The 22,214-nt window shown below is 43.1% G+C and overlaps 2 protein-coding genes across 4 annotated transcripts; both read right to left on the bottom strand.

Moving 5' to 3' along the window:
- Positions 1 to 55: 55 nt before the first annotated feature.
- Positions 56 to 6,248, bottom strand: LOC310859076 (uncharacterized protein). Of its 2 annotated transcripts, XR_014569271.1 has the most exons (4): positions 5,906 to 6,248; positions 3,728 to 3,875; positions 501 to 2,681; positions 56 to 447 (listed from the first exon to the last, which is right to left on the bottom strand). XR_014569271.1 is itself a non-coding variant. In XM_083765450.1 (3 exons), exons 1-3 carry the CDS (start codon positions 6,131 to 6,133, stop codon positions 1,603 to 1,605), a joined length of 1,455 nt encoding a protein of 484 aa, XP_083621576.1. In that variant the 5' UTR covers positions 6,134 to 6,248; the 3' UTR covers positions 56 to 1,602. The 2 variants fall into 2 exon arrangements, 1 of the variants encoding a protein (XP_083621576.1); XM_083765450.1 differs by having other exon boundaries at positions 56 to 2,681.
- Positions 6,249 to 8,565: 2,317 nt separating this feature from the next.
- Positions 8,566 to 21,754, bottom strand: LOC310859033 (uncharacterized protein). 2 transcript variants are annotated; one of them, XM_083765386.1, is made up of 4 exons: positions 21,436 to 21,754; positions 18,610 to 18,757; positions 17,088 to 17,708; positions 8,566 to 9,206 (listed from the first exon to the last, which is right to left on the bottom strand). In XM_083765386.1, the coding sequence occupies exons 1-4, from the start codon at positions 21,667 to 21,669 to the stop codon at positions 8,809 to 8,811; spliced, it is 1,401 nt and encodes a 466-aa protein (XP_083621512.1). In that variant the 5' UTR covers positions 21,670 to 21,754; the 3' UTR covers positions 8,566 to 8,808. The 2 variants fall into 2 exon arrangements, with proteins under 2 accessions (XP_083621512.1, XP_083621511.1); XM_083765385.1 differs by lacking the exon at positions 8,566 to 9,206 and having other exon boundaries at positions 15,713 to 17,708.
- Positions 21,755 to 22,214: the final 460 nt, after the last annotated feature.

Here is a 22,214-nt window from a genome sequence, read left to right on the forward strand (position 1 = left end):
GTGTTGGGGCGGTGGTTCTTATAACTGTCAGGGGTGACAGTTATAAGAACCAACCAACCAACCAACCACAAACACACACACACCTTTAACCTTTGCTGGAAGGTCATTGCTATTGTTGGGAGTGTATAAGCCTGTATGTGTTACTTACAACCAATGCAGACTTAGAATACGCACATCGACAGGCTGGGTGCTGGACTAAAGAAACTTCAGTAGATATTGGATGGAGCCCTGTTGCACACCACATGTACAAGAAAGACATTCTTTATTGAGAATTCTGACGTTTCGATCTATTTGATCTTCATCAGGTCATGCTTACTTACAACCAATGCCTATTACCTCACTGATAGGGATGGAGCTTGATAACCGATAGGCAAAAAAAATCAGATAAAAAGCTTATTGAGTACCAGGGCCGGCCGGTATCAATAAGCTTTGGGCTTATCAAGCCTGCTATTGAGCATAGCGGCCCATGACGTCATGTTTAAACAATCAAGGCAAGAGACGACCAAGAAATAAATGTAATCATCCATGCTGGCACAAACATGTCAGTCTAAAAGTGTATTGATACCTGCCAACCAGTGCTGTCTGGGAAAAAAATGCTTTTAAAGTGACGGTACACACTACACATATTAACCAGTTAACAGTTTCTTTAATATTATTTTAATAGCAACAAGGTCATAGAGGTGGCGATCATGATTTGCTATTAAAAAGACGTGAAGCATTTTGGATCTTCACACTACAAACATTGGCACCTAAAGGCCTTAATGATGAACTATTATTAAATGTGATGCTGTGATCTTTGTTTTATCCTTCAGTTTGATCCATATAGTTTTTAAATCTGTGATTTTATTTTGTACCTGGTTTTACCTCTTGTAAACTGTTCCCTTTTTTTCTTTCACAGGGAAAGTTTTTCATGAAGCTTCAACCTGCAAAATGTTTCATGATCATGATTTTTGTATAATCTATTAGTTAATAATATTACCAATTGTATACGGTCATGATGATTAATATGTATTATGGTTTTTCGTATTACTTTGCACTGGTGTATTGAGTTTTTATATGACTGTTTTGTTCTCATTTAACCACATGAGAGTACCTGTCACCTTAAGTGAGAGAGGTAATTTCTTTGTTTGTTCTGATAGGCTTACCTTTAGGCCAGACAGCCTACAAAAAGGATGCTTTCCCATTTGTGTTCATAAAGATAGCCTGATGAAAGCCGCATAGGCCGAAATGTTGCTGTATCCCTGAAATAAAAGTTGGTCACTGCATTTGAAGACAGTGTTTGTTCCCTTTTCATTTTTGGGGCACCGTACCCTCTCCTACACACCTGTTGCCTGTAGGTGTGCAAAAGCTTTGCTTTTTTTAAATTGTCTCCCGTCTTTCCACAAAATAATAGAAAACGTTTGATAGTGGGCTCGATAAGAACCCAGCTTGATAAGCCTGATCGATAAGGTGCTCATTATCAACGAGCTCCATCCCTACCCACTGACCTGTCATCTACTATATGAAAGTGCTGTTCGAGCCCCCTTCCTGTTTTGCAGTTCGGCTCAGCACCAGAGACGGAGGTTATGCATCATTTATTTCAATGCTGTAGCAACGACGCCATCACATGTGGATTCTGAGGTGTCTCTTCATGTTGCTGGAATTCATAAAGAACCTGCCACAGATGGGGCAACGGAATGGCTTTTCTCCAGTGTGAACGCGCTCGTGGTTCTTCTGCTGATGCTGGTAGGAGAAACGCTTGGAGCAGTGGCGACAGCCGTACGGCTTCTCGCCCGTGTGAACACGCTCGTGGTTCTTCATCCGATGCTGGTGGGAGAAGCGCTTGGAGCAGTGGCGACAGCCGTATGGCTTCTCGCCCGTGTGCACGCGTTGATGCACCCGCAGGGTCTGGAACTTTGTGAAGGTCTTCCCGCACAGCTCGCAACAGAGCGGTTGACCTTTGGCGTCACGGGCTGCCTGGGAGGGTAGCGCCATAGGCGGGGTGGAGCTCAGGTTCCTGTTGAACTCCCTAGCAGAGGAGGAGGCAATTTCGTTGATGGAAGTTCTGTCTAAGGTCTCTGTGCTCAGTGTCGGGGTTGAGTGTGCTGCTTCTAGCTCCTCCTCTCTCCCGTGTTTCTTGAGTCTCTTTTTGGCAGACCTAGTTATCCCTTCCCTATTTATTATCCACTCTGAGCTCATCTCTTCATCCACTTTAATTGGAACAGAATCCACCACCACCATATCGGGTTCCCAGTCCAGATTACCAGCAAGGGATGGAGCAACGTTACCCCACTTGCCAGAAACATCTCCTCCCCGGTACTCTGAAGCTCCAGGAGAACCCTCTCTGCCTTCAGTGTTGCTCCCAATTCTTCCCTCTTGATGTGGGCCTAAGTTATGTGGAGGGTCCAGAGAACAGTTCCCTGTGGTTAGGCTGCCAGCGTTATTCCACACCTCTATGCCTACACCAGCTTCTGCCCACTCAGATGCACTGGTGAACAGGTTGCCATCGCTGTGACTTGTAGTGGTAAATCTGTTATTGCGGTCAGATGATGGATGGTGGCTCTCTCTGTTTACATTTCCGTTACTATGGTGACCGGTGTTGAATCGCTGGTCGACACGGTGAAGATGATTCTCAGGCTCTACAGCGAGGGTTCTAGGTGTTGTGTTTGTTTCACTTCCATGCTTGACTGGGGGTTGAATGTCTGAAAGGACAAGAGTGAATTATCAGTACATTTCTGAAATGTAAAGAGGGTGAGCACAGTAGGGTACTAGGGTTGCAACTATCGTTTATTTTCTTTGCTATTGATTACTTTAATGATGATTAATTAATGGTGTCATACAAAAATAGCTCCACAAGCTCACAATTATGACTAATCATAAAAACATTTATAAGTTTGTAAGTGTCTGTATTGTCCACAGTGCCTGATGGCTGTGACCGTTTGGTTTGATTAGCGGAGCGAGGTACATGATTGTATATTTTGTTTTTCTTGTTTGGGTTCTCTTCCTTTGTGATTTAATTGTATTTTGTTTTGGTGATTTGGTTTGGTTTTATATTCTGCTTATTTGTTTATATTGAAATGAATTGTTGCATCACTGAATTATAATCAACTATAAATTAATAATTTTATTGTTGTATTGTACTAAAGTGATGAATTTAAATGCACTGATTTTATTGTTGAGTGTAACTAGGAAATTAATCTGATTGTAATGGTATTTATTCCTTCTTTATAGTTTTCACAGTGTTCGAATGAAAATAAACACTCGTTGAGACCATCCAACTCCGTAATTCTTTCATCAATCGAGGGCCGCTACACATTTACTTGTTTAATCTACATTTGTACTGTATATTAATTTCATATTGTACGTTAATTTAATTTCACACGTTTATTTACGGTATTCAGGGAGGTTCAACTGGGGACAAGTTCTCTTTTTCAAATGCATATGATGTTCTCAACATGGGACAGCTGGGTACTTGACGGGGTTCCCAGTGCCACTTAAAATGATTGATCACTTTCACCACTACATGTACAAGCAAATGCAACTAGAGAACATATAACAATATACAATAGGCCCATCTATTTTTAATACAATACTGTTATCAGTCACAGTCACACACACAATCACATTTGAAATGTAAATGTTCAATAACTGGGGTAGGACTGATTGCTAATCACTACTGTCTGCATTCAAGACACATTCTTGTGTACCAAAGACGGAGGATGTGCATTATTTTTTGTGTTAATGTTACCTTGGAGTGTGTTGATGCCACCCTCCACCTTCAAGATGATAGGAAAGCCAGCACCCCCGTCGTCCTCCTCTCCTCCTGTTCCCTGTGTTGAGCTCTTGGTCGCGGGGTTACATCTGGCTCTGCTGGGAGCCGAAGGTCCACGGGTCACCTGTCACAATTAATACTTATGTCATATCTTATTATTCTATTATTCGTTCATATTATTTCCATTTATTTCTAACCTTATTCTCAGAAAAACCAAATAAAGAATACAAGAACGGGCGCACCGAGCGGTCGGCGTCAGATCGGCGGAAAAAAACAACTAGATGGATTATAGGCGATGGTATTGGTACCCGATACCCTTTTTAAAACATTGGTATAAATAGGATTAATAATAAATTCATAGCCTGTTTGACCATAGCACATTATTTAATTTGAGTATATTAGTTACTACCAGTCATTGTTGAAAATCTCATTCTATTTAATATGCCCTGTGCAATCTTTCATTACAATAAGCGCAATTACAAATATAACTTTGAACCAAACATTCCCTTCGTAATGTAAACGCAAATGATTTCAAGGTGACAATATAGCAATCTCAAGCAAAGAAGAGGTTACCTATTTGAGCTGTATTCTTGACAAGAAAAAAGACAGGGCATCAAAAGTGATCAAGAAAGTCAATCAAAGATTTACCTGGCTCAGGGTAGAAAGAAGACAGGTTTAATCAAATAAAAATGTGATTGGTATTTATATTTAAGATAGTCAAAGGGGCAGTGCCCCAATAACCTCATACCTGATTAACTACTTCTCCAAAGTATGTGACACATACTGTACAGCTACAATAGCTGCAACAAGCTGGCACCACCCAGGCCAGTTATAGAAGAAACATGGGAAAATATTGCTACTCTGCCAGACTGCCACCAAAATGTTAACTATCCATTAAAATGTGAATCACTGGTTTCTTTCAAAAGTAACCTGAGAAAAATGCAATTTCCCATAGAATGGAGGTGTAATTCACTGACGTTTTCCCCTCTTAGTGTAGCTTTAATGTTATTTTGATGAGTTGAACACAATGGAAACAAGTCCCCAGGACTTTTGCGTTATCCTTTTTAGTCAGGGGATATTAATACAATCTGGGAATACATTTCTTACCAAGAATTTTCTTCAGCAATGTGTTTGTAAAGGTACTAACATATCCCACATTGGTTTATATTCAACCACCCTAGGGGCATTTTTGACAGCTGCTGAAAGTTGGAGTACCATAAACCATTATAAGGCAAAATGTTCTAAATTTCATTATGCTTTAAGTAGCATGTCACGTGTCAAACTAGGGGGTTTATCATTCTGAATCCATTCCAAGCATTCGTTTTGAACGAAAAAAAACTCCTTGGGCTTAAAAAGGCCATAGCCGTCATCACAAATGTGATGAAGTCAGCACATTTGGGCATATTTGGGCAAGTGGCTATGGCCAAACTAGGGGTCAAACTTTTTCATGATTCTGAATCTATTCCAAGCATTAGTTTTGCATGAAAAACACTCGTTGGGCTTAAAAAGGCCATAGCCGTCATCACAAATGTGATGAGGTCAGCCCATTTGGGCAAGTGTCTATGGCCGTTTTTAGCCCAAGGAGTGTTTTCGTGCAAAACGAATGCTTGGAATGGATTCAGAATGATAGTTTGACACGTCACATGCTATTTAAAGCATAATGAAATTTAAACATTTTGCCATATAGGCTGTTGATGGTACCCCAACTTTCAGCAGCTGTCAAAACTTCCCCTAGGGTGGTTGAATATAAACCAATATGGGATATGATAGTAGACACCTTTACAAACACATTGGTGAAGAAAATTATTGGTAAGAAATATATTCCCAGATATACTGATAATATTCAACATTTACCTTAATGTCTGACTTAGCCCCTTTCGTAGCCCCTTTCGGGACCCTACATAAAGCTTTTCTGAAATTTTGAAACTTCAGTACCATTGGGTTCTGCTTGGAGGGCTACCCCTTTCGGAACCCTCGGTCACCTTTTCTGTAAAAGGGTAACGGCTAGAGGGGCCTGAACAGTCTGACCAATGCTGTTAATTACATTTGACATTTCTGACTAATAAAGCATTCAATGAAAATATGTTCCAACGTTCAACGCAAAATAATTTAATCATGGTCGTGACAATAGTCCACTGCGACTGCAGGGCTCACATTCACGGAGCTCCTGCTGCGTTGGTTCCGTTTGGATGTTTGGAACTTGGCGACCAGCAGCTTCCTCCTGAGGCCGTCTAACTCCCTCTGGTTCTGGGTGATCTCCAGCCGCAGCACCGCGTAGCCATCATCCACCAGCTTGCAGATCTCTGCCACCGCGCTGTTCGCCAGGACCTCGATCACCGCGGCCAGCTGGGCGTGGAACGAGTCACTGCTGTTGGTAGACATGAGTGGATCACTTCATGTTCAACATTCCCTGTTGAAGAAGAAATAGGTTTGTTTTGTTGATGTTGTTAACAGTCCACCATGTTTGTTGTTGTTCTTCTTCTTCTTTTAGCTTTCCGGCAGACTGGACGCCCATCCGCGTATTGCTGCCTCCCACTGTTTTGTTCGGTACTGCACCGTTATACAGGCCTTACACCCCTACACCTTACGGTGCAGGTCTGTATCTGCCAGAAATGTCATGATAGCCTTCACCACTTCCCCTTGCTGTTCCTCCGGCGGTTTGAGTAGGTTCTGCAGAGAGATGCACAGCAGCCCTGCATCCAGCACTTGCTAAAATGTTATGAGACTCGATTGAGGCCAGGCCACCTACTGCATGGAGTAAAATGAGCTTGCAGATCATTCTCACACACTGCACAGACCTAGGGGTTTAATGACAGAGCTATTCAGTAGTACTAGGATCCATCTGTTCTGATCCATCCCATACGATAAATCTTTATTGATCCTCTTTGGTAAATGTAGTTGTCAACAGCAGTAATAGTAAAACACAGGAACAGAACGGTAAGATTCAAAATAAAATAAATTAAATTAAATGACAGAGGCTTAGGTTCTGATAAAATAACACAACATTGTTTATAGAGCACTTATACTTCTCTAAATAAAGTTACACCAAATGTAAGTGTTTACGGCACATCTGTCTTACAGTCTCCAGTCAACACAAACACAATTTTAGAAACTATATTTTATTCAACAATATCAGTGTCACTGTAAGTGCTAGTTTGTCATCTTTCAAACTTTCCATAACAAACCCACTGATGCACCCATTCTATGGGTTTAGGTCTACGCAGGCAGGAAGAACTTCATTGTCCACTTGTTACATTCATTTTGCTTTGCTTTTAATTCAAATAAAGTGCATAGTACAAATGTCTTCCATGTTACTTGTAAAAACCATGTATCCACTAGGTGCATGAATTCCCCCCACACTTGTCCATAATTAACCCCTAGGCCTGGGAGGCGTGCCCATCTGTGCCCAAACCAATAACCCAATTAGCCAATTATCTACAGAATATTCTAGGCTAATAAGGCTAAATAATAACAGAAATAATAATCAAAAAACACGGTGAAATGGTCACTTATAAAACCAGTTAATCCAGAAATAAAAACACTAGCTGGAATCAGTTATCAGCTTTCTTTTATACACAATTTACTCCCAATGTGGTTTCAATAGCAGAACAGACATTGTAATACCAGTGGGAGAGTGTGAGTGTGTGTGGGGGGATCTGATGGTAATTCCGACGGAGCATTAGTCCGACATGCGGGAACAACGGTCGGACTAGAGCTCGAACATGCTCTGCTCCCGTGCTTGTGGTTAGGTTTGGGTTTGAGGTAGGTTGTCGGTCTAATGACTGTCGGACGAATAATAGTGTAGGAACTAAAGCCTGTACCCCGTGTGTGTGTTTGCGTGTGTCAGTCCCATAGACATAGAAAGGTTGACACCTCCTTCGGTCGGGAGTGTCTGTATTATATCTATGGTCAGGCCTGCCACTGTGTGTGTTGTCTGTAAAGGTCAAAGGTGGGGTGAGGGGTTGGTTGGGGCGTGGCTTGATGCCTCTCCTAGAACGGGCATCTCCCTGAAGAGGACCACGCTGGGTCATTTTTTGGGGGGCAGAAGTTGCAGGATTTTGGCGGAAGTACCACTCAAGGAATGATGCTTTACAAATCAGTTTACATTTTCAGTGATTGGTTGGAAAAATATCGTAACCGGAGGGAAAACATCTGACGGATGTTCCGAAACACTTCCGCTGCACACTCTCTCTCTCTCTCTCTCTCTCTCTCTCTCTCTCTCTCTCTCTCTCTCTCTCTCTCTCTCTCTCTCTCTCTCTCTCTCTCTCTCTCTCTCTCTCTCTCTCTCTCTCTCTCTCTCTCTCTCTCTCTCTCTCTCTCTCTCTCTCTCTCTCTCTCTCTCTCTCTCTCTCTCTCTCTCTCTCTCTCTCTCTCTCTCTCTCTCTCTCTCTCTCAACTCTTACTCTTCTCTTGTTGGGAGTGTATAAGCCTGTATGTGTTACAACCAATCCCTATTACCTCACTGATAGGGATGGATGGCCGGTATCAATAAGCTTTGGGCTTATCAAGCCTGCTATCGAGCATAGCGGCCCATGACGTCATGTTTAAACAATCAAGACAAGAGACGACCAAGAAATAAATGTAATCATCCATGCTGGCACAAACATGTCAGTTTAATAGTAAAAAGGTCAATTGCGCCTGGGCCGTGGCTCAGCGGCCCAGGCATCTTGAATGGTAATCCAGTCTGGCAGTGTGCCGCGGGTTCGACTCCCAAACCCGACGGCCTTTACTTTATGTCACCCCCCCCCCCATCTCTGTCCCCATTTCCTGTCAGCCCGCTTTCAATCTATCCCTCTACAAAAATAAAATAAAGGCGAAAGCCTCCCGTCTTTCCAAAAAATAATAAACGTTTGATAGTGGGCTCGATAAGAACCCAGCTTGATAAGCCTGATCGATAAGGTGCTCATTATCAACGAGCTCCATCCCTACCCACTGACCTGTCATCTATCATATGACGATGCTGTGCGAGGCGAGCCCCCTTCCTGTTTTGCAGTTCGGCTCAGCACCAGAGACGGAGGATGTGTGTTATTTCTTTCAATGCTGTAGCAACGACGCCATCACATGTGGATTTTGAGGTGTCTCTTCATGTTGCTGGAATTCATAAAGAACCTGCCACAGATGGGGCAACGGAATGGCTTTTCTCCAGTGTGAACTCGCTCGTGGTTCTTCTTCTGATGCTGGTAGGAGAAACGCTTGGAGCAGTGGCGACAGCCGTACGGCTTCTCGCCCGTGTGCACGCGTTGGTGCACCCGCAGAGTCTGGAACTTTGTGAAGGTCTTCCCGCACAGCTCGCAACAGAGCGGTTGACCTTTGGCGTCACGGGCTGGCTGGGAGGGTAGTGCCATAGGCGGGATGGAGCTCAGGTTCTTACTGAACTCCCTAGCAGAGGAGGCAATTTCGTTGATGGAAGGAAGGTGATTGTCGTCTTTAACAACAACTAAACTTGACTTTAAACCTGTAGTTCTGTCTAAAATCTCTGTGCTCAGTGTCGGGGTTGAGCGCAGTGCTTCTAGCTCCTCCTCTCTCCCGTGTTTCTTGAGTCTCTTTTTTGCAGACCTGGTTATCCCATCCCTATTTATTATCCACTCTGAGCTCATCTCTTCATCCACTTTAATTGGAACAGAATCCACCACCACCATATCGGGTTCCCAGTCCAGATTCCCAGCAAGGGATGGAGCAACGTTACTCCACTTGCCAGAAACATCTCCTCCCCGGTCCTCTGAAGCTCCAGGAGAACCCTCTCTGCCATCAGTGTTGCTCCCAGTTCCCCCCTCTTTATGTGGGCCTGAGTTATGTGGAGGGTCCAGAGAACAGTTCCCTGTGGTTAGGCTGCCAGCGTTATTCCACACCTCTATGCATGCACCAGCTTCTGCCCACTCAGATGCACTGGTGAACAGGTTGCAATCGTCGTGACTTGTGGTGGTGAATCTGTTATTGCAGTCAGATGATGAATGGTGGCTCTCTCTGTTTACATTACCGTTACTATGGTGACCAGTGTTGAATCGCTGGTCGACGCGGTGAAGATGATTCTCAGGCTCTACAGCGAGGGTTCTAGGTGTTGTGTTTCTTTCACTTCCATGCTTGACTGGGAGTTGAATGTCTGAAAGGACAAGAGTGAATTATCAGTACATTTCTGAAATGTAAAGAGGGTGAGCGCAGTAGGGTTGCAACTATAGTTTATTTTCTTTGCTATTGATTACTTTAATGATGATTAATTAATGGTGTCATACAGAAATAGCTCCACAAGCTCACAATTATGACTCATCATGAGGCTATAGAAATGTTTGTTCATATTTATGTTTTACTCAATTGATCAAGCAATCTGAAGCCTGTAAGACGTTTATAAGTTTGTAAGTGTCTGTAGTGTCCACAGTGCCTGATGGCTGTGACCGTTTGGTTTGATTAGCGGAGCGAGGTACATGATTGTATATTTTGTTCTTCTCGTTTGGGTTCTCTTACTTTGAGATTGAATTGTATCTTGCTCATGGTATTTTGTTTTGGTCCACGGTACATTTGGTTATACCGGTAGTGTTTTATATTCTGCTTATTTGTTTATATTGAAATGAATTGTTGTTGCATCACTGAATTATAATCAACTATAAATTAATAATTTTATTGTTGTATTGTACTAAAGTGATGAATTTAAATGCACTGATTTTATTGTTGAGTGAAACTAAGAAATTAATCTGATTGTAATGGTATTTATTCATTCTTTATAGTTTTCACAGTTTTCGAATGAAAATAAACACTCGTTGAGACCATCCAACTCCGTAATTCTTTCATCAATTGAGGGCTGCTACACATTTACTTGTTTAATCTACATTTGTACTGTATATTAATTTCAAATTGTACGTTAATTTAATTTCACACGTTTATTTACGGTATTCAGGGAGGTTCAACTGGGGACAAGTTCTCTTTTTCAAAATGCATATGATGTACTTGAAGTGCCACTTAAAAATGATTGATAGATCACTTTCACCACTACATGTACAAGCAAATGCAACTAGAGAACATATAACAATATACAATAGGCCCATCAATTTTATTTTATTTTATCCCACGATTTTGTAACCCAGTTTTCTTTTCACCCAGTGCCAATTATCTAATGTAATCCTGGGCACTACACTTCCTCTGCCAACCTGGGGGGGCAGCGGACTGACCTCATGCCGCCTTCTATGCATGAGGAGTCCAAGCTGCTTCTTTCACCTGACAGAGGGGAATTTCCCCGGCCGGACGTAGCGTGTGGAAGGGACACGTTATTCCGACCAGTTCCTTTCCCCTCCATCAGGCGCCCCGGCTGGCCAGGGGGAGGTAGTTTTAGAGACCAGGATTACGGCATGTTTTTGTGAGGGTATCTACCCTAGGGGACACGGGGAGAACATGCAAACTCCACACAGAAAGGCCCTATCGCCAACCCCCGCCTTGGGTATGGGCACTGATGACGCAGAGGAGGGAAGACGCCGCCAGTGCCCACAGCGTCCCCAGCAGGAATCGAACCCAGGACCTTCTAGCTGTGAGGCGACAGCATTACCAACTGTGCCACAGTGCCCAGGCCCATCTATTTTTAATACAATACTGTTATCAGTCACAGTCACACACACAATCAAATTTGAAATGTAAATGTTTAATAACTGGAGTAGGACTGATTGCTAAGCACTACTGTCTGCATTCAAGACACATTCTTGTGTCGCTATGGTATTCATGAGAATATAATGCAAATCACAAACCAGGATATTCCTTATACACCGGCTCTCTTTATTCTGGGTGATCCATCGCCACTAAAACACCTCCCTGCACCTCTAGCTGACTGGATTCAAACAGCATTAATGGTGGGCAGGAAGATCATTGTTAAGGAATGGAAGTCTGAGGTTTTACCTCCAGCACATGTATGGTTCACTCAGCTCGGTATTGTGGCTGCTTTGGAGAGGTTATCCTTTAAGATGAATAATCAGTTGGATAAATATGATCTGAAGTGGGACGTGTTCCTCAGTCATGTTGCGGGTCCCTTGGTGTGATCCATGGTCAGGCAATGCCCTCTTGATTATTTATTGTATTACTACACATTATGATACGGTTGATGATGCTGCGTTTGGTCGTGTAAATAATGTAAACTATTTTCACATTTTAATTTGATTTCTCCTTTTTTTTCCCTTTTTCTTTGTTTATCTTATCTATCTTAATTGTCTATCCATGAATACGTACTCTGCTGTTGTTTGTGCTGTGTTTGTATTGTAGGTCTTATGTTTTATGTGTATTTCTATGTAAAATAAAGTACTGATCATAAAAAGACACATTCTTGTGTACCAAAGACGGAGGATGTGCATTATTTTTTGTGTTAATGTTACCTTGGAGTGTGTTGATGCCACCCTCCACCTTCAAGATGATAGGAAAGCCAGCGCCCCCGTCGTCCTCCTCTCCTCCTGTTCCCTGTGTTGAGCTCTTGGTCGCGGGGTAACATCTGGCTCTGCTGGGCGCCGAAGGTCCACGGGTCACCTGTCACAATTAATACTTAAGTCATATCTTATTATTCTATTATTCGTTCATATTATTTCCATTCATCCGTTTTTTCATTTCTAACCTTATTCTCAGTAAAAACCAAATATATACAAGAACGGGCACACCGAGCGGTCGGCGAGATGGATTATAGGCGATGGTATTGGTACCCGATACCTTTTTTAAAACATTGGTATAAATAGGATTACATTCATAGCCTGTTTGACCATAGCACATTATTTAATTTGAGTATATTAGTTAGTACCAGTCATTGTTGAAAATCTCATTCTATTTAAGTTATTCTTAAAATGCCCTGTGCAATTTTTCATTACAATAAGCACAAATACAAATATAATTTTGAACCAAACATTCCCTTAGTAATGTAAATGCAAATGATTTCAAGGTAACAATATAGCAATCTCAAGCAAAGAAGAGGTTACCTATTTATTTTACCTGTATTCTTGACAACAAAAAAAGACAGGGCATCAAAAGTGATCAAGAAAGTCAATCAAAGATTTACCTGGCTCAGGGTAGAAAGAAGACAGGTTTAATCAAAAAAAATGTGATTGGTATTTATATTTAAGATATTCAAAGGGGCAGTGCCCCAAGTATGTGACACATACAGCTACAATAGCTGCAACAATCTGGCACCACCCAGGCCAGTTATAGAAGAAACATGGGAAAATATTGCTACTCTGCCAGACTGCCACCAAAATGTTAACTATCCATTAAAATGTGAATCGATCACTGGTTTCTTTCAAAAGTAGCCTGAGAAAACGCAATTTCCCATAGAATGGAGGTGTAATTCACTGACGTTTTCCCCTCTTAGTGTAGCTTTAATGTTATTTTGATGAGTTGAACACAATGGAAACAAGTCCCCAGGACTTTTGCGTTATCCTTTTTAGTCAGGGGATATTAATACAATCTGGGAATACATTTCTCACCAAAGTGTTTGTAAAGGTGTCTACTAACATATCCCACATTGGTTTATATTCAACCACCCTAGGGGCATTTTTGACAGCTGCTGAAAGTTGGAGTACCATAAACCATTATAAGGCAAAATGTTCTAAATTTCATTATGCTTTAAGTAGCATGTCACGTGTCAAACTAGGGGGTTTATCATTCTGAATCCATTCCAAGCATTCGTTTTGAACGGAAAAAAACTCCTTGGGCTTAAAAAGGCCATAGTCGTCATCACAAATGTGATGAAGTCAGCACATTTGGGCATATTTGGGCAAGTGGCTATATATGGCCAAACTAGGGGTCAAACTATGGGTTTTTCATGATTCTGAATCTATTCCAAGCATTAGTTTTGCAAGAAAAACACTCGTTGGGCTTAAAAAGGACATAGCCGTCATCACAAATGTGAGGTCAGGCCATTTGGGCACATTTGGGCAAGTGTCTATGGCCGTTTTTAGCCCAAGGAGTGTTTTCGTGCAAAACGAATGCTTGGAATGGATTCAGAATGATAGTTTGACACGCCACATGCTATTTAAAGCATAATGAAATTTAAAACATTTTGCCATATAGGCTGTTGATGGTACCCCAACTTTCAGCAGCTGTTAGCCCTCCAAGCAGAACCCAATGCTACTGAAGTTTCTGACATTCAGAAAAGCTTTATGTAGGGTCCCGAAAGGGGCTAAGCAGCTGTCAAAACTTCCCCTAGGGTGGTTGAATATAAACCAATATGGGATATGTTAGTAGACACCTTTACAAACACATTGGTGAAGAAAATTATTGGTAAGAAATGTATTCCCAGATTATACTGATAATATTCCCTGCTATTTACCTTAATGTCTGACTTAGCCCCTTTCGGAACCCTCGGTTACGGCGGCGGATTACGGCCTGAACAGTCTGACCAATGCTGTTAATTACATTTGACATTTCTGACTAATAAAGCATTCAATCAAAATATGTTCCAACGTTCAACGCAAAATAATTTCATCATGGTCGTGACAATAGTCCACTGCGACTGGGCTCACATGCACGGAGCTCCTGCTGCGTTGGTTCCGTTTGGATGTTTGGAACTTTGCGACCAGCAGCTTCCTCCTGAGGCCGTCTAACTCCCTCTGGTTCTGGGTGATCTCCAGCCGCAGCACCGCGTAGCCATCATCCACTAGCTTGCAGATCTCTGCCACCGCGCTGTTCGCCAGGACCTCGATCACCGCGGCCAGCTGGGCGTGGAACGAGTCACTGCTGTTGGTAGACATGAGTGGATCACTTCAAGTTCAACATTCCCTGTTGAAGAAGAAATAGGTTTGTTTTGTTGATGTTGTCAACAGTCCACCATGTTTGTTCTTCTTCTTTTAGCTTTCCAGCAGACTGGATGCGAATCAGCGTATTGCTGCCTCCCACTGTTTTGTTCGGTACTGCACCGTTATACAGGCCTTACACCCCTACACCTTACGGTGCAGGTCTGTATCTGCCAGAAATGTCATGATAGCCTTCACCACTTCCCCTTGCTGTTCCTCCGGCGGTTTGAGTAGGTTCTGCAGAGAGATGCACAGCAGCCCTGCATCCAGCACTTGCTAAAATGTTATGAGACTCGATTGAGGCCAGGCCACCTACTGCATGGAGTAAAATGAGCTTGCAGATCATTCTCACACACTGCACAGACCTAGGGGTTTAATGACAGAGCTATTCAGTAGTACTAGGATCCATCTGTTCTGATCCATCCCATATGATAAATCTTTATTGATCCTCTTTGGTAAATGTAGTTGTCAACAGCAGTAAGAGTAAAACACAGGAACAGAACGGTAAGATTCAAAATAAAATAATGATTAAATGACAGGCTTAGGTTCTGACAAAATAATACAACATTGTTTATAGAGCACTTATACTTCTCTAAACAAAGTTACACCAAATGTAAGTGGTTACGGCACATCTGTCTTACAGACTCCAGTCAACACAAACACCATTTTAGAAACTATATTTTATCAGTGTCACTTATAAAACCAGTTAATCCAGAAATAAAAACACTAGCTGGAATCAGTTATCAGCTTTCTTTTATACACAATTTATTCCCAATGTGGTTTCAATAGCAGAACAGACATTGTAATACCAGTGGGAGAGGTAGGTTGTCGGTCTAATGACTGTCGGACGAATAATAGTGTAGGAACTAAAGCCTGTACCCTGTGTGTGTGTTTGCGTGTCAGTCCCATATACATAGAAAGGTAGACACCTCCTTGCTCCTTCGGCTCTGGAGTGTCTGTATCTCGAGAGGAGGCAAGCTTCTGTGACGCACATGGTGACGCCGCACTTCCGCCTTGCGGTGCGATACAGGAAGCTCCAATGAACTGCAGCGGCCAATGATGCATCAAGGTTTTTATATCTATGGTCAGGCCTGCCACTGTGTGTGTTGTCTGTAAAGGTCAAAGGTGGAGTAGGCGGGGTGAGGGGTTGGTTGGGGCGTGGTTTGATGCCTCTCCTAGAACGGGCATCTCCCTGAAGAGGACCACACTGGTTGCAGGATTTTGGCGGAAGTACCACTCAAGGAATGATGCTTTACAAATCAGTTTACATTCTCAGTGAATGAAACAAGTGTTGTGATTGGTTGGAAAAATATCGTAACCGGGGGGAAAACATCTGACGAACAAACACTTCCGCCGCACGTTTCTCTTTGCAGACAAGTAAGGCTGGGACCAAGGCTAGAAGCGACACACACACACACACACACACACACACACACACACACACACACACACACACACACACACACACACACACACACACACACACACACACACACTTTGGGAATTTAGTAATCTAGTAGCAACATAAGGTGAGAAAAGATCATCATCAGTCTAAACAAGATGCCAGGTCTACTGTCTACAAATGAAATGATCCTGGCATCTGTCTAAAATACACTTCAGCGTTTGTTTTTTTGCTATCTAAAATACATTTTAACCTTGTCGGAGGGCATAAGCCTGTATGTGGCAGCGGCGGCGGCTCAGGGTAGAGTGGCCGGATGGTAACCACAAGGTTGCCAGTTCGAACCCGGGCTCCCACAGAGTTAGTGTCGAAGTGTCTTTGAGCAAGACACTGAACCCCGAATTGCGTGGTGGTTTTGCTGGTTGGTTGACTTGCATGGTTTCCCCGCGCCATCGGTGTATGTATGGGTGAATGTATCTATGTAAAGCGCCTTGGATGTAGGGGTGCTATAAAAATGCACCATTTACAGTATGTGTTACTTACAACCAATCGCCATCACCTCATTGATCTGTCATCTACTATCGCATGCCGATGCTGTGCGAGCAACCTTCCTGTTTTGCGTGAATCTGCTGTTTTGCAGTTCGGCTCAGCAACAGAGAGAGAGGATGTGCATTATTTAATTCAATGCTGTAGCAACAACGTCGTCACGTGTGGATGCTGATGTGTCTCTTCATGTTGCTGGAATCCACAAAGCACCTGCCACAGATGGGGCAGCGGAACGGCTTTTCTCCGGTGTGAACACGCTCGTGGTTCTTCTTCTGATGCTGGTAGGAGAAACGCTTGGAGCAGTGGCGACAGCCGTACGGCTTCTCGCCCGTGTGCACGCGCTGGTGCAGCCGCAGGTTCTGGAACTTTCTGAAGGTCTTCCCGCACAGCTCGCAACGGAGCGGTTGACCTTTGGCGTCACGGGCTGGCTGGGCGGGTAGCGCCATAGGCGGGATGGAGCTCAGGAGCCTGCTGAACTCCCTATCTGAGGAGGCGGCAATTTCGTTGAGGGAAGACGACTGATTGTCTTCTCGGTTTGCCTGAGGGTGTAACACATGCCTGTGGGTTTTGATGGCAGAGAAGGAGGAAGAGGAGAGGCCACCATAGGAAGGGGCACTAGTATTAACAACCAAACTTGACTTTAAACCTGTAGTTCTGTCTAAGGTCTCTGTGCTCAGTGTCAGGGTTGAGCGCGCTGCTTCCAGCTCCTCCTCTCTCCCGTGTTTCTTGAGTCTCTGTTTGGCAGACCTGGTTATCCCATCCCTGTCTATTATGCTCCACTCTGAGCTCATGTCTGCCTCCACTTTAATTGGAACAGAATCCACCACCACCATATCGGGTTCCCAGTCCAGATTACCAGCCAGGAATGGAGCAACGTTATTGTGGTCACCGGAAATGTCTCCTCCCCGGTCCACTAAAGCTCCAGGAGAACCCTCTCTGCCATCAGTGTTGCTCCCAGTTCTCCCATCTTGATGTGGGCCTGAGTTATATGGAGGGTCCAGAGAACAGCTCCCTGCAGTTAGGCTGCCAGCGTTATTATTCCACACCTCTATGCATGCACCAGCTTCTGCCCACTCAGATGCACTGGTGAACAGGTTGCCATCGTCGTGAGATGATGAATGGTGGCTCTCTCTGTTTACATTTCCGTTACTATGGTGACGGGTGTTGAATCGATGGTCGACACGGTGAAGATGATTATCAGGCTCTACAGCGAGGGTTCTAGGTGTTGTGTTTGTTTCACTTCCATGCTCGACTGGGGGTTGAATGTCTGAAAGGAGAAGAGTGAATTATCAGTTGGATATTACATTTCTGAAATGTAAAGAGGATGAGTAGAGTAGGGCTTCAACTATCGTTTATTTTCTTTGCTATTGATTACTTTACTGATGATTAATTAAATAATCAAGAAGTGTGTAGCTGGCCCAGGCGGTGGCGTAACCGTCTGGGCACCCGACTGGTAATCCAGTCGCAGTGTGCCGCGGGTTCGACTCCCGAGCCCGACACGGCCTTTACTGCATGTCTTCCCCCATCTCTCTCCCGTTTCCTGTCAGCCTACTGTCTGTCCCTTAAAAAAAACAATAAAAGGCGTAAGCCGCAAAAAAAAAAAAAAAAAAAAAAAAAAAAAGAAGTGTGTAGCTTTAAGTGTGTAGTAATGTGTATAGTAACACATTGTGTGCCCTTTCAACAATTTCAAAATAGGGACCCAGGGTGCCTACTTTTTTTTGCTAAGACGTCGTCGGAACCACGTACGGGTAATTCTTAGGACGTCTGTGGACCTCTTGGGCACACAACCTGGTAATTATGACTTGCAAACTAGAGAACATATAACAATAGCTATTCTGAAAAGACTGACAGCTAGAGACCACATTATGTTCTCAGATTCGGATCATAGAGCTAGGAAATAAAATAAATAAAAACACACACACACACACACACACACACACACACACACACACACACACGCACACACACGCACAAGCACACACACACACACACGCACGCCTTTGAAATGTAAAAGTAGTACTGTCTGCACTCAAGACACGTTCTTGTGTTTCCTGCCGTGGATAATGTGTGCTTTTTAAAGTGAGTTGCGAGCCCCCTCCTATTGCGTCATGAATGATTCTGGTGTTTTGCAGTCTCAGCACCAAAGACGGAGGATGTCCGTTAATCACCTTTGAGTGTGTTGTCGTCACCCTCCACCTTCAAGATGATAGGAAAGCCAGCGCCCCTGTCCTCCTCCTCTTCTCCTGTTCCCTGTGTTGAGCTCTTGGTCGCGGGGTTACATCTGGCTCTGCTGGGCGCCGAAGGTCCACGGGTCACCTGTCACAATAAATACATAATCACCATATCTTAATTATTTGTTCATTCATCTGTTATGAATTAATCTGTTGAACAATAGCGGAATGGCTATTTCCCCTATTTTTAAAACATTAGTATAAATAAAAGTATTAAAAGCATAGCGTGTTTGACCATAGTAGATTTAATTTGAGTATATTAGTTACTACCAGTCATTGTTGAAAATGTCATTCTATTAAAGTTATTTTTAATATGCCCTGTGCATTTTTCATGACAATCACAAATACAAAATATAATTTAGATCCAAACATTCCCATAGTAATGTAAATGATTTCAAGGTGACAATATAGCAATCTCAAGCAAAGAGGAGGTTACCTATTTGAGCTGTATTCTTGAAAACAAAAAGACAGGGCATCAAAAGTAAATTATAGATGTACCTGGCTGAGGGTAGAAGATTTTAAGATAGTCAAAGGGGGCCCAATACCCTCATATTACCTGACTAACTACTTCTCCAAAGTATGTGACACCTACATCCACAATACTAGAGGGAGCGGCAACGATCGGGTACCACCCAGGCCAGTTATAGAAGAAACATGGGAAAATTCTGCTACTCTGCCACCAAAATGTGAAATGCCTAGGGGGACCAGATCCAAACTGTTCATTTGAGGGACAGACGTATCGCTTGTGTGGGACGGGGGGGATGGGACAGGGTTATCAACGTATTACTAAATTCGGCATAGGCATAATATTGCCTAATGTGTTGTTATTAAACCTCTCTGGCATCTCACATTTTGTTTTAAAATGCAGATTTTGGTCATTGGTGGTATGGCTGACTTGGTAGTGGTACTGTAGCCTAGGGGATATTTCCCCTGTTATTTTAACCCATTCTGACCGGGCACCCATTTTGGTGTCGGCATCATGTTATGCTTTAGCTCAGGGGTATTCAACTGGCGGACCGCGGACCACCTCTTTGCGGACCACCAAAAAAAAAAAAAAAAAAAAACATTTTTTTTTTTTTTTTTTTTTTAAGTTAATAATATAAATAACATCAGATGGTACATTTCTCATGTGAAATTGCTGCAAAGGCCCCCAAAATGTCCCCCAAGGGCCCCCAAAATTCTGGCGCGCGCTACGCTACACAGTGTGGCCTGCCAGTGCGTATAACTCCCGGCCTGATTTGGAGTTCCACTCCGGGCCTGCACTCTGCACCCCATTATTGGTTGGGTGGAAGGGGATCTGATTTGTATAAGCTTGGCTTGACCATACTAAACGGGCATAGAGCCCCGCTCTCCGATGGACGCCGAGCATGGGACCGGACCTCTGTCTTATTCAAAAAAATATTTGTGGACCTTCATCATTTCTAGTTGAGGACCCCTGCTTTAGCTATTTAAAAATAGCAGATCTACAAGCTCATATCGCGCCACCGAGTGGCGCGATACGAGCTTGTAGGTCTGCTATTTTTTGAAAAATCAAAGAACGACTGACATTTTTTAGAATCTGATCTCAGGTCAGAATGGGTTCATCAGACCAGTGTGTGTCCAGTGGAAACCTCGTATGAATCTGATCTCAGGTCAGAATGGGTTAACAGGGGATAAACACATCGTAGATGTGTTTATCGATTCTGACCTTTTCAATCAATGTCAGAATCTATACATCTACGAGAGTCTAATAACCTTAGGCTAGGGTGCTCTATTATATTAGGGCATTTGAACACTGATGCCTGCCAGGCAGTCACAATGTGAGACAGGGTCTCAATTTGTGGGACGCCTTCAGTCTTGGAAATGAGGACTGTCCCACGCAAAGTGGAATATCTCGTCAGTTAGCCGCAATTTGCAACTGCTTGTCTTAAACGACTATGAGCTACTTTCTGTCAAGACATCCTCTGCAAGTGATTATTTTTCTAAGTGCTGGAGTTTGGAAGCACTCGTCGTATGTCACTGAACAGCCCTGCGTTCCACCTGTTTCGAATTTGCACATAATGCAGGAGGCAGCAGCGCGACCCGTTAATAAAAACGAGTGCTTCCAAACTGCAACACTTAGAAAAAGAAATCACTTGCAGAGGATGTCTTGACAGAAAGTAGCTCATAACATCTCTACGGTGGATTTTTATGAAAAACAAGCTCGGCAGATTGAAAGAGGATAATTCAAGCTTGTACTACAGCTGCAATGTTGGTGAGTTTAACGTCGTTTAAGACAAGCAGATCGCAAACCAAAAAAGATGAGTGGGGAGTCGATGGAGGGTATTGCAACTCTAGATTCATCCCATTATAAATAAATCTAGAGTTGCAAATTGGCTACTCGTCAGTGTACTGTTCACCCTAGGAATGCCCTGACACCATCCATTAAAAAAGTGAATCACTGGTTTATTTCAAAACTAGCCTGAGAAAATGCAATTTCCCATAGAATTCACTGCTGATGTTCTCCCCTTTCTCCATTTAGTTAGTAACTAAATGGAGTTTCAATGCTATATCTTGCTAATCTTGGTGAATTGAACACACTATAGGACCACAATGGAAACTTCTCCAAAGTATGTGACAAAAATAATAATAATGTAATATATACTCTAAGGCTGTAACTTACATTTCTGACTAATGAGGTATTGTATTCAATAATTCAATCAGTTCCACTTCCAACGCCAAAATTATGTATTATGAATTATTAAAAAATAAAACAGTCCACTGGGGCTGCCGGGCTGGCCTCACATGTACGGCGCTGCTGCTGCGTTGGTGGTTGTTCCGTCTAGATGTCTGGAACTTGGCGACCAGCAGCTTCCTCCTGAGGCCGTCTAACTCCCTCTGATTCTGGGTGATCTCCAGCCGCAGCACCGCGTAGCCATCATCCACCAGCTTGCAGATCTCTGCCACCGCGCTGTTCGCCAGGACCTCGATCACCGCGGCCAGCTGGGCGTGGAACGAGTCGCTGCTGGTGATAGACATGAGTGGATCTCTTCAAGTGCAACAGTCGCTGTTATTAGAAGAAATTGTTTTGTTTTGGGGATGTTGTTGTCTTGTCAACAGTCCAGAGTCCACCATGTTTGTTCTTCTTCTGCTTGCTTCCCGCCCAGTGTTAAAATGGTATGAGAGATACGATTGAGGCCACCTACTGCATGGAGTAAAAACTTCAACGAGTGCACAGACCTAGGAGTTGGAAATGACAGATCCATCCATACCAGCAAGTAGTCAGGGGATATTAATAAAATCTGAGAATAAATGTATAACCAATCATTTTCTTCACCAACGTGTTTGTAAGGGTGTCTACTAACATAATCCCACATTGGTTTCTATTCAACCACCCTAGGTGAATTTTTGACAGCTGCTAAAAGTTGGGGTACCATCAACTTCAATATATGGCAACTACATTTCATTATGCTTTAAGTAGCATGTGACGTGTCAAACTAGGGGGTTTTCATGATTCTGAACCCATTCCAAGCATTAGTTTTGCATGAAAAACACACAGATAAGATTCAAAATAAAATAAAGAT

This window comes from Protomyctophum parallelum (assembly GCF_964188405.1).
Source record: "Protomyctophum parallelum genome assembly, chromosome: 5".
Lineage (NCBI taxonomy): Eukaryota > Metazoa > Chordata > Actinopteri > Myctophiformes > Myctophidae > Protomyctophum > Protomyctophum parallelum.

Excerpts from the sequence above, each read along its gene's own strand:
- LOC310859076 (XM_083765450.1), bottom strand. The coding sequence starts at position 6,133 with ATGTCTACCAACAGCAGTGACTCGTTCCACGCCCAGCTGGCCGCGGTG. Across the intron at positions 3,876-5,905 it reads GCAGCAGGAGCTCCGTGAAT|GTGACCCGTGGACCTTCGGC; the intron begins GTGAGCCCTGCA and ends TAATTGTGACAG. Across the intron at positions 2,682-3,727 it reads TGGCATCAACACACTCCAAG|ACATTCAACCCCCAGTCAAG; the intron begins GTAACATTAACA and ends TTGTCCTTTCAG.
- LOC310859033 (XM_083765385.1), bottom strand. The coding sequence starts at position 21,669 with ATGTCTATCACCAGCAGCGACTCGTTCCACGCCCAGCTGGCCGCGGTG. Across the intron at positions 18,758-21,435 it reads GCAGCAGCAGCGCCGTACAT|GTGACCCGTGGACCTTCGGC; the intron begins GTGAGGCCAGCC and ends TTATTGTGACAG. Across the intron at positions 17,709-18,609 it reads TGACGACAACACACTCAAAG|ACATTCAACCCCCAGTCGAG; the intron begins GTGATTAACGGA and ends TTCTCCTTTCAG.